Source organism: Crocuta crocuta, unplaced genomic scaffold, assembly GCF_008692635.1.
Source record: "Crocuta crocuta isolate KB4526 unplaced genomic scaffold, BGI_CrCroc_1.0 scaffold675, whole genome shotgun sequence".
In the NCBI taxonomy this organism is placed as follows: Eukaryota; Metazoa; Chordata; class Mammalia; order Carnivora; family Hyaenidae; genus Crocuta; species Crocuta crocuta.
In genome coordinates, this window is record NW_027528796.1 from 574,772 (window position 1) to 590,717 (window position 15,946).

Here is a 15,946-nt window from a genome sequence, read left to right on the forward strand (position 1 = left end):
GGCGGGGGGCGGGGCGGGGGGCTGTGGCTCTTCTGCCCTCAGTTCTCTAGGCGGAGGCTGGAGCATACACACAGCAGCCCCAGTAGCTGGTCTCACTGGTTGTGAGCCTCACCATAGGGCATCTGCTCGCAGCGGGGTGCCACTGTAGGCACCCACACCAGTGGCGGTGGGAGGAGGCTGAGGGTGCTGCTCGGGAGAGCACCAGGCCCCTCCATGGTGTGTCAACGTTGTGCCTGGCGTTTTCACCTGGGGCTTTGGCCTCTGCCTCAGAGACCCCCTGTCACCACTCAGGAGGATAGGGACGGTACGGATAACGTAAGGTTACCTGTTTTCCTCAGTGCAAATAATTCACCCATTAGTTTCTCCACGATGACTGCTGGTAGGTGATTTCCAGCCTTCCCCCAGGGACAGTGATGGCCCAGGGAGTGTCTGAAACCCATGCTGGACACAAGTGGAGAACAGCTAGTTTGCATGGCTTGTGGCAGCCTCAGATACCGTCCCCACAACCAGGCCTTTTGTGGGAGTGAGACGCAGTGGACTGGAGACCCCATGTCTTTGATGCCCTTTCTGGTTCTTGGGAGAGTAGAGGAGTGGGGGCTGTTCTTGGGCCATCCAGGAACAGCTGAGCTCTGAAACAGCCCGTGGTGGCCAGAATACTTTAAAAAAAAAAAAAAAAAAAAAAGCCAGTGACCTGTTGGATGACCTTGCGTGCTCCCACGTGCGTATGTATAACTGGAGTCTCACAGAATGGGGTAGGAGGGAGGCAGAAAAACATCTGAGTAATCATGGCTGAAATTTTTCCAGATATGGAATATATAAGCCCATAGATGTGTCATGCTCGACAGACATAGAATAATCACACAGACCAAACATGCCCAAACCAAAACCTACTCCAGAGCACATCATGAGTTGATGAAAACCAATGGTGAATAAAGGCTTAAAAGCCGTCAAAAACAGACACGTTATATACAAGTGAGCAAAGGGAAGGACAGCTGTCTTCTCATCAGGAATGATGCAAATCAGAAGGCTGTGCTGTATGACATCGTTATAAAGTATTAAAAGGGAAAAACTGGTCAGCTTAAAATCCTCTATTCACAAAACGAAAGTGAAGGCAAAATAGACCTTCCTTTTCTAGACAAATGAAAGCTGAAGGAATTCTCCAGCAGCCTTGCCCAAAAGAAATGTTTGGGCCCAAGGAAAGTGATACCAGGTGGAAAGTGATCTTCACCAAAGAATGAGACCCAGAAACGTTACATGAAGAAGGCTTTTCCCCCTTTGTTAAAAGCAAGCATACAAACAAAAAACTCTTTGAAATAGGATTAACTTTTAAAGGCAAAAACAAGAAAGTGAACACAGACAAAAGTGTGCTGGAGGACAATGGCGGATGCTGCCGAGAGGCTCCCTTCGTGTCTCAAGTGCTGCATCCACAAGTGACAGTATTTACCAGAACACAGGTCGTCGGAAGTAAGAGGAACATATTGTAGTCAGCGAACTGCTAAGGAAGGAAAGGAGGTATGGCTAGAAAACTAATAAAGGGGGCAAAATAATCCCAAAGGAGACCGGAAGAACAGATAGAACAATAGAAAATGTGATAAGCCTAACTCTTATGGGCTAGATTGTGTTTTCCAAAATTTATATGGAAGAAAAGGACCTACATTTGGATATGGGACTTTTCAGAAGGTAATTAAGGTTAAATGAAATCACAGGGTGGCTCTGATCTGATAGGACTGGTGTCCTGCTAAGAAGAGATGAGTTCACACACAAACACACAGAGGGACAACCACGTGAGGACACAGCTCTGCCCACCCCTGGTTCTCAGGCTTCGTGCTTTCAGACTGTAAGAAAATAAATTCCTGTTGTCAAAGCCACCCAGTCTGCTGTTTTGTTATATAGCCCTAGAAAACTGCCACACCAACCATTTACGTAACTTTACTAACTGAAGGGCCAAGCACTCTAGTTAAAAGCAGAAACTCACACTGAATGAAAAAGCATGACTCGTGTATTGTCCATGAGAAATTTTAAATGCAAAAATACAGGATAAAAGTACTGGTTTAGAAAACTATATGAAAAAACATTAATCATAAGCAAAAGTACTGTATTAATATCAAGGTAGGCTTCAGGAAAAGGAACAGTCCTAGAAACAAAGAGTCATTTAATAACAGTAACATGTATGCACCTAATAGCATAGCTTCAGAATATGAAAAGCAAAAATGGGCAGCTGGAGAGGGAATTTGATAAGTGGGAGACTTCAACGTTGTCTCCACAACTGTAGACAAAACCTTGAGCCAACTTGAATGGGCATTTATGGAACGCTTAATCTAACATTCTTTTCAAGAGCTTATGGGCCATCATTCTCTAAGACCACATGTGGGGTGAGGAAATTTGAAAGGATTGAGGCCACACAGTGTATTCTCTAACCACAGTGGAATTAAATTAAAAATCAGTGACAAAAAGAATACTTACCTGCCAGGGGAGATACCATGATCACGAAGGTGGTTTTCCCAGGGCGAGGCTTATCCATTGCATTCTGGATGTGCTGACCCCTGCGATTTCACCAAATGTAGGAAACTCGACTGCATAGTTTGTGATGGTGGGGGAAAAGAAAGAAAATCCCAGATATCTGAAAATAAACAGTGTACTTCTAAATAACCAATGATCAAAAAATGAAAGTACAAGGGAAATGAAGTATTTCAAGCTAAGTGAAAAAAATGACTTCAAAATTTGTGGGATGTATCTAAAGCAGTGGTCACAGAAATGTTACAGGCTTACCTATTAACACTGTATATAAGGTTTCAAGTCTGTGATCTAAGTGTCCACCTTAAGAATCTTAAAACCAGGGCACCTGGGTGGCTCAGTCGGGTAAGCATCTGACTTCGGCTCAGGTCATGATCTCACAGTTCATGGGTCTGAGCCCTGTGTTGTGCTCTGTGCTAACACAAGAGCCTGGAGCTGCTTTGGATTCTGTGTCTCCCTCTCTGTCCCTCCCCACTCAAACTCTGTCTCTCTCAAAAATAAACATTAAAAAAAATTTTTAATATAGTTTATTGTCACATTGGTTTCCATATTTAAAAAAAAGAATCTTAAAACCAGAGTAAGTAGAAGGAAGGAAATACCAGATAAAAGAGCACGAGTCAAATGTTGTAGGAAACAACAATGCGTCAGTGAAGTTGACGCTTTGAGAAACAGCAAGCCTCTGGTCGGATCCAGAAAGAAAGGACACCTACGGCCGGCATTAAAAAGGTGCATTGCCACCAGTCCTGCAGACACAAGGCAGCGTCCAGGCTGGTCACCCCCAGGCCTGCTGACCTGGCGTGGTCAACGCGAGCTCACTGTGCGGCCGCCTCTCTGCGTCCCACTGCTCGCACTGCCCAGCTTGCTGATCCTTGGGTCCTTCTGCACACCTGCTAACGCTGCTGCTCCGTGTTCACGTTCAGTTTTCTGCCTTGGCCGCGTCGGTCTGTCCTCAGAGGCGCGAGACCGCAGAGTACAATAAGGGAACGTCACGGCTGCTCAGTGCCAGCGTTCCACAACGCAGACAGAAAAATCCGGAAAGACACAGTTGTTACATAGGTGTTCCTGAGAAGGGGAAATTTACATCACTCTGTATCTATTTTAGAACTTAATTTGAAATTTAAAAAACTTTCCCAAAAGAAAGCTCTAGTCTCAGATGGCTTCCTGGTGAATTTTATCAATCATTTAAGAAAGAAAGAACAACCTAACACAAATACCCCATACCCAGACATTAGAGAAGGCGGGAACATTTTGCAGACTCCTTTTAGAGAGTGTGACCTTGATAGCTCTGCCAGACCGAGACATTACTGGAAAGGAGATACAGATCAATTTCCCACACAAATACTTAACAGACTAGTAGTAAGTTGAATCCAGTGATAAGAGAATGATGCATCATGATCAGAAACTTGGCAGAGGGGATGGTCCTGTGGCTGGAGGGGATGCATGTTCTGAGGGTTTTCTAATGGCATTTTAAGTGCCGTGGTGTGGAGGGAGGCTTTCATGTCCCAGGGTCTTGCTCTCAGGTTTTGGGGGAGACATCTGCCCTCAGTCCTGGGAGCCCCTGCTCACCCTTGCTCAGTGGGCACTACCCATGTCCCCACTGTCCTTGTCTGATGTGAGAGGCTCTGGGGTCCAGACACTGGGCGTGTCTCAGGTCGCATGAGGTACGTACATTTGGGACTTAGAAATCCTCTTTTCCAGGGGCGCCTGCGTTATGCGTCCAACTTTGGCTCAGGTCATGATCTCATAGTTTGTGAGTTCGAGCCGCTCATCAGGCTCTGTGCTGACAGTTCAGAGCCTGGAGCCTGCTTTGGATTCTGTGTCTCCCTCTGTCTCTGCCTTTACCCACTCACACTCTGTCTCTCTCTCAAAACTAAATAAGCATTTAAAAAAAAAATTTTTTTTAATCCTCTTTTCCACAAAACCCGACTCAAGCCTTTCTCTCCTTGAAGCAACCTTATGCTAACTTGGCAGTCTGGGGGAAGTAATGGCTTTGCTCTGCGTGGACCCCGAGTGCCCTTGATGCAGCGCTGGGGACCCCTGGATGTTGGGGCCGAAGGTTGGAGGACATGCTGGTTTCTTGTTTGGACTCTATCCCTTCCCAAGAGGGTCAGGAGGTGACCCCTCTGTTGCCTCAACCGCTGCCAAGAGGCACGACCAAGAACTTCAGAGCCAGGAAACAGTGCTGAGTGCGTTTACCGCTCTGAGTAGTTAGTTGGAAGAGCGGGTGTTGGGGCGGCTTCGTGTTGGTCCCACTAACCGAGGACGGAAATCTGCACTCTGGCAGGACCCCGCGAGCAAAGGTCTGTGTGTGATTGGTCCGCACAGGCCTGGGTCCAGTCGGGGGAGTCTTCAGTTAGGTCCAGTAACAGTCAGTGTTCCGGACACTCAGGGCTCACAGTCCAAGCCTTCTTACCAGGGAAGAGTGGTCAGCAGGCCGCCTCCAGCTGCCGGCCCCTCAGAGCCCGCCCGGAGTCCACGGGCCTGTGGGCTGCTGCGAGCACCCGAGCTCCCCGCTCCTGCCCACCGCGCCTTCTGCAAGTGTGCGTCCCAGCTGCTCACCCTAATACGTGTCTGCACGCCAGACACCAGCCTCGGCTCTGGGGGCCCGCTGACCCCACAGACTGGGCAGCTGCACCAGCACCGTGTGCAGAGATAACACGAGTCTCGCGGAGTAAAGGCAGAGGCCCCCTGAGGTCTGCACATGCCACACGGTGTGGATGGCCCGACGCTCCCCTCAGCCCAGTGCTCTGGCTGTTGCTAGAAGGTGCCGGAACATTCCTGTCTGGGGCTGGCTGCCTTCCCCACAAGCCCCATCCTAACTCCTCCAGTCCATTCCCCTTGTTCTCCTTGGAACTGAACCCTTGGCGGGAGGTGTTGCTCTGTGAGGCCAGGCCCAGGCGAGGTCTGCGGGTACCGCGGGTGGGACGGGTGCCGGCCGGGCGGGCACTGGCTCTTTAAGGGCGACATCACAAGGCTGCGGAAGGCCAGGCAGTGGTGGAACTCCAGGGCCTTGGGCTGTTTCTGGAGCGTCTGCAGGCTCTGGACTTCCACCTCCATGGGGCCGCAGGCCCACACGTGAGCACTAAAGACGTGGCCATGGCCGAGGGGAGTGAGCTGATGAACAGGCTCATGAGCGAGAACGCAGACCTGAAGAAGCAGGTGCGCCTCATGAAGGAGAACCAGATGCTGAAGCGTCTGCTCAGCGAGAGCTGCCAGGAGCGCTGTGGCCTCGGGGGCCGGGACCTGCTCTACCCCAAGGCGCCTGCCTACCCTGAGGCCCACTCCCCCGGGAGCGCAGGTGAGGCTACGGGCCAGGGCAGCAGGGGTCCAGGAGCAGTGGTGAGGCCCCCACGTGCCGCCGGCGGCCTGCCTCAGCGATGCCGGTGGCCTCTGGCCCCTTCCCTTCCCTCAGGGCTGGACCCCGTTCCCCATTCTGCTGTGTAAGGCCCTCTGGGCCATGAAGCCCACATCTAGAAAATGGGGTGGGGGGTTAGCCCCCCACATCGGTGGCTGCTACCCACCAGCCCCCTGCACAGAGCTCAGGGATGCAAAGCCCCAGGAGCAAGCATGTCCCTGGGGTCCTTCGGCCTCAAGGAGCACCCTGAAGAGGGAGAGGGGACCAGCAGAGGGCAGGGGTGGGGGTGGTGGAGAGAGGACAGTGAAGCCCAAAGAGGCAGCTGCAGAAACCCCGACCCCCACCAGCAGCCAAGGCACATGCTTGTCCCCAGAAACTTGCTGAAGAGGCACTGGCCTCCCAGGACTTGTCACCTGTGTGACATCCCACAGAGGGTCAGTGCTGCCTCCTTGGGCCACCAGGGATGTCATTGTGCAGTGGCTGCAAAAGGCACTTGTCACCAAGCTTCGCTGGTGCTCTGATTACTGCCAAGAGTCACGAACCCAGTGTGACTTTGTTGTCCTTTGTCCTGAGAACTGGGTCAGTCCAGGGCCGCCTCTGAGGGCTCAGAGCCACCCCTTCGTCAGCACTGGCAGGAGCACTTGGGCCCCCACCTCCACCCCCCGACTCGCCTTCCCTCCCATGTGTGGTCGGTAGAGGTGCAGACTCTCACCGGAGCTGGGTGCCCCGAGAGGGACCCTGGTCAGGGCCTAGGTCAGGGCGGAGTCTCTGGGAGCACGGCCGGCTCCCCTGCCTGTGGGTCACCCCTAGCAATCCCAGACCTTGCCAGACACCATCTCAGCAGGCACTCCAGTCCCCGGGCCTGCCCAGAGCCACCAAGCCTTCCACACAAGGCTTTGCTGCAGGGTGTGGGCCAAGGTCAGCATGGCCGACCATCCTCAGGGGGACCCCCCCCCCGAGCCCCGCCCCGGGCCCGGGGCTCTGGGATGCTGCCTGCAGGCCTGGCTACAACCCTCAGCCTTCTTTGGGGGCTGGAGTTTAGAACGACTCTCAGACAGCAGCCACCGTTTAGGAACAGCAGGGAGCTGCCACCAGCAACGGCTCGTGTTTCCCGTGGTCCCTTAGCATCTGCCTTCAGCACAGGATGTGCTTTAAAACCCTGTTTATTTCATTCAACAACCGGCGCTCATGGCAAACTTACAAATACCCCAAGAAGATGTAACATACAAGGCCAAGCCCGAGCTCCGGGCCCTGCTCTCAACCTTTTCTTGGGTTTCTGTCGGAAGTTTGTGGTGAATATTCATGTGCATATGAGGGGATCTCCTGGGTTTTCCTAAACAGGGTTGAGCTGTTCTATACTTCGATCGCCCCCTCCATCCACCTTACTCTTGTCACCCAGAGGTCCCCTTCTCTAGGCCCAGAGCCTGCACTCCAGCGCTGGAGCGGCCCTCGGGGTGGGGGTGGCTCCCCACACCAGCAGCCGGGCCCCAGGCTAGGTGGTGCTCTCCAGCCCACCCCCACCTGCCGCAGGGGCAACGGCCGGGAAATCCGTGGGTCAAAGGCCCTGTGCTGTTGAAATAGACGCTGCTGTGGCCTCTGCACCAGGCCAGCGCCCTCCTGACCCCAGCACCACACGCAGCGGCCAGGCTCCCACACCCCAGCCTTCTTCGGCCGCCTGTGTGCCCCGTGTGCTACGTTCGTCAATGTGGTCTGTTTTCTGAGTTTAAAACCGCACCGTGTGCAAATGATTTAAAGCAGATTGACAGTGTGTATACTGTTAAATTTGCCTTGGTCTTTGCCCTTGGAACTCCCAGAACTCTGGCTCTGGCGGCAGTTGGACCGGGGGTGGAGGGGCACGAAGGCTAGGCGCTGGGAGGACCCTTCTAGTCCTTCTGTTTAAAGAACAAGAAAAATTGAGAAACAGCCTGTTTTGTTCAGTTTCCATGATCTTCTTTGGCCCTGGTAGGGTGCCCTCAGCTGCTGCCCTCGGCCTGCTCCATCGGAAGGCCCCGGGCTCCTGCTGTCTGTCCCCTGGGACAGGGCTTTGCTCCGGATCTGGGGACTCTGTCCTACATGGATATGGGCTTTGGTCTTCTTTCTGTGGGTTTTCTGTTTGGGGATTTGCTACCAGACTTGTGACCGGTTTATAACCTTGATCAAGAAGCATCTTTTAATTTTTTTTAGTGTTCCAACCTGATTTCTGTAATACAGGGATTAAGAATCATTTGGAGCTTGAAAGAACTTACCACTAGCTCCCAGGGCCTGCGGCCCTCAGAGCATAATTGTTTTATAACTTCTAGATTTTCTTTGCTTATTGGTCCATTTAGATTTTCTACTTCTTATTGAGTCATTTAAAAATAATTTCCCACAAGAGCTCTCCTGTTATTGAAATCTTAGTGACTACACAGTTGTGTATAATGGTCGCTCATAACTCCAACCTCTTCCTGGTCTTTCTTATGTTGCTTTTCTCATTTCCAATTTTATTTCTTCATGTTTTCTGTTTCCCTAAGGTAGTTTTCCACAGTTTTGCTGTCGTGTGGACTTTCACAGAGCTGTCTGCAGTGTATTTTGCGGTCGTGTTCATTGTTTTTTTAAGAGCTCCTCATCATATCTTGATTTGAATGTTTAATTTTGAGATGATTTTTTAAAAGTAATTAAAGTATTTAAATTACTGATTTCAATCCAGATACAGTTTTAAACGTACTGATGCCTTAATATGTAATGTTCTGATTTTCATTATTTCTCTATAATCATTGTTCCTTATTTTTATTTCTTCCTTGATGTGATCATTACTTGGGAGAATGCTTTTACTTTTGAGGAAGTAGAATTGTCTACAGGCAATGTGGGCAGATGGGGGGCAAGACTCATCCTAATGGCTTTTCTTTTTTTGAACATGTTTTTCTGTGAAAGCATTGCTGGAGGTTGATTAGTTGGTTCCTGAGGAGGCACATTTTAGGATATAATTTTTCATGATAGATCTTAAAACACACTATTTCTCAAGTATATATTTACCTTATTGCCAGGAGAACAAGTTTATAACATGAGGGTAGGAAAGGACTTTATAAATCAAAAGAATCAATAAGTTAAAGTTGACTACATTACACTTTAAAAACTTCTGCAAGAGAAGTCAGCATAAAAGAGATTCAAACATAAGCAAGGCACCCAGTGGAATAAGACATTTACAACACTTTTCATCAGTAAGGAACTAGTATGCAAGAGACAAAAAGAGCTGCTACAAATAATTTTAAAGACTACCCCTCCCCCTAAAAAAACGAGCAGAGAAAAGGCAAAAATAATTCACAGAAAGGAAACCTGAGGGGCCGATGAGCACATGAAAAGATGTTCAGTGTCACCAGGGATTAGGGGAAAGCCATGTGTTGTCATCTGCCGGGGCCCACTGATGTAGTGCACAGAGAAGGTTAAACAGCACACACCTGAGCCCAGTGTAGACAGCAGAGGGTGCTCACCATGAACAAGGAGACACATTAAGGTATGCTGCTTACAGCTTTGCTTTTTCAAGGAAAGCAGGAATCATCCCCATGCTTATCAACAGGGCAGTGGATATGAAAATTGCTGTGTGTGTGTGTGTGTGTCTGTGTGTGTGTGTGTGTGTATGCACGCGTGCACATGCACGCACATGAATGCACACGCCTGCATGCACACGTGTTCCAAGAAACGGTTAAATGTATCAGATAAGCTACCCAATGATTCAATATAGACGAATTCCCAAAAAAGATAATGCTGCCGCAGAAAGGTATTTTGCAGAATAAAACCTGTATAGGATGATACTGTTTGTGTATGTTTACAAGCATAAGCAAGTCCCTCTTGTATTGTGTGTAGACGCACAGGTGGATGGGAAGCACACAGAGGCATGTGTGCTTGCCATGCCCTTAAACTTGAGGCTGGTGGCTTCCTTGTGTGGGGTGGGCACCCACAGTGTCATGTTCTCTAGAGGGAGGAGGAGGACTCTGAAGCACGGTGGGCGTCACAGCTTGAGGCTGGGCATACGGTGTTCTTCCGTGTGCTCCCCCTGCTTAGGGGCGTCCTGGGAACACAGCCTGACTCGCCCTCCCTCTCCATCCCAGGTGCAGACTTTGGAAGGTTCACCAGCGTCCCTGATGCACCCTCCCAGCTGCAGACGTCCTCCCTGGAGGACCTGCTGTGCTCGCACGCCCCCATCTCCAGTGAGGACGACGCCTCCCCTGGCTGTGCCACCTCTTCCCAGGTGCCCTTCAAGGCTTTCCTCAGCCCCCCAGAGCTCCGTGCGCCCCGAGGCACTGACAGGAAGCTGTCCCCACTCCTGAACCCCTTGCAGGACCCGCTGGCGGACAAGACCCTGCTGGAGCCCAGGGAGCTGGTCCGGCCCAAGAAAGTGTGCTTCTCAGAGAGCAGCCTGCCGTCTGGGGACAGGACCAGGAGGAGCTACTACCTGAACGGTACGGCCCAGCCCGGGGCACCGGGCGCGGCGGTGGGCAGTCGTGGAGAGTGGTCGCGGTAGCCGGCTGGGCACAGCGTCCCCATTTTCCTGCAGGGGAAGGAGAGTGTGGCTGGGAGGCCAGGGTCCTGGGCTGCTCCTGTGAGTATTTTGCCTCTTAAAAAGATGGACTTGCTTATCTTCTTGTGATCAAGTTGTCAGAATCTTACATATATTCTGGACACAAGTCCTTTTCTGGGTGTGTGGTTTGGAAATGTCTCCCACTCCATGGCTTTTCCATTTGCATAAGTGTTCTTAAGAAGCAAAACTGTTTACTGTGATCAAGTCCAGTTTAATGATTTTTTTGTTGTTGTTTTATATAGTTCATGCTTTTTGTGTCCTATTTAATAAATCTTTGTCAAACTCAAGGTCACAAAGATTCTTTCCTATGTGTTCTTCTAGAAGTTTTATGGCTTTAGGTTTTACATTTAGGTTTCTGATCAGTTTCAAGTCAATTTTTGTGAACGGTATGAGGCTTGCATTAGATGACTGCTTGTTCCAACACCAGTGTTCAGAAAGAAAATTTTTTCTCCATTGAATTGCCTTGACCCTTTTGTCAAAAACCAACTATTCATATATGTATAAGTTTATCTCTGGACCTGCCCCCCGCCCCCACCACTGCCATGCTGTTTTATTTATCTGTCTGTGTTGATTCTAGTACACATGGTCTTGATTATTGTAGCTTTAAAGCAAGACTGTCATTCAGATAGTGTCTGTTCTCCATTTTCAAAGTCATTCTGGCCATTGTAGGTCCTTTGCATTTCCACATGAGTTTTAGAATCAACTTGTTCAATTTTACAAAAAAGCTTGCTAGGAATTTGATTGGGATTGTTCTGGATCTTCAGATTGATTAGGTCGATTTTCAGGGAAATTAACAATTTATTAATAATAATAATATTGAACCTTACCAATATTATGTAGTTCTTTAAACATTTCTCTCAACAATGTTTATAGTCTTATAGTCTTATATGTATAGATCTTGCACATTTTTGATAAATTAACCCTTAGTATTTTCACATTTTTGATACTATCAGAAATAGTATTGCCTTTATCATTATCAATTTCTGATTGCTCACTTCTAGTATATAGTAACACAGTTGGCTTTTGTGTGTTTACTCCTGTGATGCCTAATTTTTTTGTTAACATGAAATGAAGTACCCAGATATTTGGTCCAACATTCTGGTTGCTTTTGTGAGAGTGTTTTTGGATGAGGGGAACATCTAAGTCAATATACTGAGTAAGCACATTGCCCTCTCAGTGTGGGTGGGCCTCATCCAGTCAATCCAGGGCTTGAATAGGACAAAAAGGAAGAGAGAATTCCTCCTACATGATTGCCTTTGGACTTGAACTGAAGCATCAGTTCTTCTTGAGTTTCAAGCCTGCAGTACTCTGGACTGAAACCACACCATTGGCTCTCAGACCTTCAAAGTCAGGCTAGAACAACATTTTCAGTCTCCCTGTGTATCCAGCTTGCTGACTCACCTTGTAGATCTTGAGACTTGTTAGTCTCCATAATCATGAGGGCCAATTTCCTACACACACACACACACACACACACACACACGCACACTATTGGTTCTGTTTCTATTTCTCCGGAGAACCCTGACAAATAAAAATATTGTATCTTACAAATTTACTGAACTCACTTATTTCTAAAAATATTTTTATTTATTATTTTTGAGGTAGAGCGTTGGGGGGTGGGGGGTAGAGAGAGGGAAACAAAGAATCTGCACTGTCAGTGCAGAGCCTGGTTCAGTGCATGACCTCATGAAACATGAGATCATGACCTGAGCCAAAGTCAGAGGCTTAATTGAATGAGCCATCCAGACACCCTCTGAACTCACTTATTTGTTCTAGTAGATTTATTTAAGTTTATTTATTTATTGAGAGAGAGAGAGAGAGAGAGAGAGAGAGAGCATGCTTGCAAATTGGGGAGGGGCAGAGAGAGAGAAGGAGAGAGAGAGAATCTCAAGCAGACTCCACACTGCCAGTGTGGAGCTTAATGCAAAACCTGAACTCAAGAGCCAGCAGATCATGGCCTGAGCCAAAGTTGGATGCTAACTGACTGAGCCACCCAGGTGCCCCTGTTCTAGTAGATTTTTGTAGATTCCTTAGGATATATGATTGTGTCATTTGCAAATAAAGACAAGTTTATTTTTTCATTTCTAGTTTCTATTCCTTTTATATTTCTTGTCTTATTGCATTGGCAAGAAATGGTGGCAGTGGACCTTTTTATTTTTTTAATCTTTTCCTAATTTAGGAGGAAAACATCCTGTTTGTTATTGTTAAGTATGATGTTAGTTCAGGTCTTTGTAGATGACTTTTATCAGGTTTAGGAATTTCCCCTTAATTCCTAGTTTCCTTATAGTTATAACGAATGGATGTTGGATCTTGTGAAGTGCTTTTTCTGCATCTATTGAGATGAGCATTTGGTTTTTATTTGTAGTCTGTTTCTGCTAATATGGTTAATTACACTGATTGATTTATGAATTGTAAACCAATCTTGCATTCCTGAGATAAACCTCCCTTGGTCATGATGGATTATACTTTTTTGTATTGTTGGATTTAATTTCCTAAATTTTTTAGAGAATTTTTGCTGTCTATGAAGGATACTGGTCTATAGTTTTCTCTTCATGTCATTTTCTGGCTCTGGTACCAGGTTAATGTTGATTTCAATGAATGAGGTAGAAAATGCTCCATTCCCTTTAATAATCTAGAGGAGTTTATGTAGAATTGGTATCATTTATTCCTTAGATGTTTGGTGAAATTCACCACTGAAACCACCCAAGGCTTTAATTTTCTTTGTAGGAATATTTCCCCTGCTACAAATTCAGTTTCCTTAGCTGATATACAGCTACTAAAATGATCTATTTCTTCTTAAGAGAGCTTTGGCAGGTCACTCACAATAGTGAGCTTTTGTGTTTTTTAACAAATTGGTCCATTTCATCTATGCTGTCAAATTTATTAGCATAAAATTGTTTCTAATATTCCATTATTATCCTTTTAACATCGGTAGTATCTGCGGTGAGACCATCTCTAATTTCTGATAGCGGTAATGTCCATCGTCTCATTTCCCTTAAAAAGTCTGGTTACGTGTTTACCAATATTATTGACTTTTTTTCTTTGAAGAATAGATTTTGGCTGAATCTTGGAAGGCCAAGGTTGGACTAGAAATAATTTCTAGAACATCTCAGGTGTATATCACTTCTTCCATCTAATTTATTCTTTAAAGACAGAGAAGGGTGGGAAGAGGGACTGATTCCTGCTGAGAGAAGTGTATTAATATAGAAGAGGAAGTTCGCACCCTGAGCTCCCATGGCCCTCATCTGCCCTGGCAAGCTGCTGTGCGGTCAATCTGATTTTCAGCTTGAACTCCTGGGTACTTCTGCAGCCTCGCAAAGGGCTTGGGGAAGGAGCACACTGAAGACTACAGCGTGCTGCTGCAATAAAGTAAAGAAGACCAGAATAAGTGGAAAACATCTCATGTTCATGGACCGGAAGGCTTCACATCGTTAAGATGGCAGCACTCCCCAAGTTGACCTGTAGATTCCACTCAATTCCCATCATAATCCCAGCTGGCTTGCCTGTAGAAATTGCTCCTGAAATTCAGGTGGAAATGTAAGGGAGCCAGAACAGGCAAAACAATCTTGAGGAAGGAGAGCAAAGTTGGAAGACTCACACTTAGCAGTTCCAAAATTTACTGTAAAGCTACAGGAATCCAGGCTGTGGCGGTCATAGAAGACAAACATACAGACATCAACTAAGCAGAACTGAGATTCCAGAAATAAGCCCAGGCACTTGCAGGCTTCATGTGCAGCCAGGACACCAAGACAGTTCAGTGGAGAGAGAACAGTCTTTGCAACAGATGATGTTGGGACAAGTGGACAAACACATGCACGAGAGTGAGTCGGACATCACACCACATGTGAAAATTAACTCTAAATGTTTCAAAGACTTAAAAAAATCTAAAAGAGCTAAAGCCATATAACTCTTAGAAGAAAACACAGAGATAAATCTTATGACCTTGGATTTGGCAATAGATTTTTAGATGTGACATCAAAAGCATGAGCAACAAAAGGAAAAGTATATACACTGGGTTGTATCAAAAGTAAATTTTTTTGTATTTACTTATTTTTTTATTTTAGGAAGAGTGACAGTCCATGAACAGGGGAGAGAGCCAGCGGGAGAGGAGCAGAGGGAGGGGGCACAGAGGATCCGAAGTGGGCTCTGCACTGTGAGCACAGAGCCTGATGCGGGGCTGGAACTCACTAACCGTGAGATCATGACCTGAGCCGAGTCTGAATGCTCAACCAACTGAGCCACCCAGGCACCCCAAAACTTTTGTACTTCAGAGGAACACATTTCAAGAAAGTGAACTGAGCCCACAGAGTGGGAGAAAATATTTGTCAATCAGCAGATAAGGGACTGGTATCCAAGATATATAAGAACTCTCCACAACTCCACAGTAAATAAACAAGCAATCCGATTAAAAAGGGGCAAAGCACTCGAATGAACATTTCCCCAAAGACATACAAATGACAAGTAAGCACATGAAAAGACGCCCCAAATCATCAGTCATCAGCCAAATACCTATGAAGCCGCAATGAGAAACCGCTTCACACCCACTAGGACGACTATAATCAAAACGAGGGACCGGCACAAATGTCGGAGAGGACGTGGGGATACCGGGACCCACGTACGTTGTGGCTGTGGAAAGCAGTTTGGCGTTTCATCAAAAATTAAACATAGACTTACCAGTGATTCCACGCCTAGGTATATATCTAAAAGAACTGAAAACATTTGTTTACACAAAATTTAAAAAATTGTTTTGATGTTTTTATTTATTTTTGAGGCAGAGAGAAAGCACAACCGGGGAGGGGCAGAGAGGGAGACAGGAACCGAAGGGGCTCCGCGATGACGGCAGAGTCCCACGCGGGGCTCGAACTCACGAGCGATGACCTGAGCTGAAGCCAGACGCTTAGCTGACGGAGCCCCCCAGGCCCCCCACGTAAACATTTTTACATGAATGTTCATCGCAGCATTGTTCACCATAGCCCGCCCGCCTCTCAGGGGACGAAGAGAGAAACCCAATGTGATGGTCCGCACGGTGGGCGATTAGGCGGCCGCAGACAGGCGCGCAGTGCTGCCGCCTGCTGGGCCGCGGGAAACCCGACAGGGGTCCCCGGAATGTCCAGGACAGACAAATCCGCGCGGGCAGGAGACCGAGGGGTGGTTGTGCGGCTGCGGGCGGAGCGCTGTGGGACTGAGGTGGGTGCAGGGTTTCGCTCTGGCGGTTGACTGTGGTGACGGCTGGACAACTCTGTGAATGTAGAAAAGCGTCTGAACTGTGTACTTTGAAGAGAGTCCATTTTATAGGATGTGAATTGTATCTCAATAAAAAACACGTTTAAGTGGCTGGGGAAGCACTGCGCCCCACAAGCTCAGTTCCTTTGTCTGTAAGTGGGGTCTGGCCCCCTCGGGGTCACGGTGACCATGAACGAGGTCCCACCGGGACCTGAAAGTGCTCCTGAGGAGAGACGCCCCGAGGGCTCCGAGCCCCCCCCGCACGCGGTGCTCCCGGGAGCGCGCGTCTCGCCAGGACC

General features: G+C 47.9%; 2 protein-coding genes, 1 long non-coding RNA gene and 1 other non-coding gene across 5 annotated transcripts in view; 3 read left to right on the forward strand and 1 right to left on the reverse strand.

Annotated features, from left to right (window-relative positions):
- Positions 1-10,033, forward strand: part of LSS (lanosterol synthase) — a 44,380-nt gene extending 34,347 nt beyond the window's left edge. Inside the window, exon 23 of the mRNA XM_077755383.1 lies at positions 9,955-10,033. The gene's annotated coding sequence lies outside the window, so the exon portion shown is untranslated. The remainder of the gene's footprint in view (positions 1-9,954) is intronic.
- On the reverse strand, positions 34-5,505 carry LOC144224431 (uncharacterized). The gene is made up of 4 exons (XR_013333046.1): positions 5,074-5,505; positions 3,402-3,576; positions 2,464-2,620; positions 34-656 (listed from the first exon to the last, which is right to left on the reverse strand). It is a non-coding gene; the product is annotated as an uncharacterized LOC144224431 (long non-coding RNA).
- Positions 2,456-2,616, forward strand: LOC144224467 (U1 spliceosomal RNA). The gene has a single exon (XR_013333056.1). It is a non-coding gene; the product is annotated as a U1 spliceosomal RNA (small nuclear RNA).
- SPATC1L (spermatogenesis and centriole associated 1 like) overlaps positions 4,911-15,946 on the forward strand; it is a 13,111-nt gene continuing 2,075 nt past the window's right edge. Inside the window, exons 1-3 of one of the 2 annotated variants that reach the window (XM_077755387.1) lie at positions 4,911-5,812; positions 9,955-10,094; positions 10,185-10,305. In XM_077755387.1, the coding sequence (XP_077611513.1) occupies positions 5,611-5,812; positions 9,955-10,094; positions 10,185-10,305 (463 nt within the window). In that variant the 5' untranslated portion in view covers positions 4,911-5,610. Of the gene's footprint in view, positions 5,813-9,954; positions 10,306-15,946 lie in introns of both variants that reach the window. The other variant, XM_077755385.1, reaches the window with a different exon arrangement.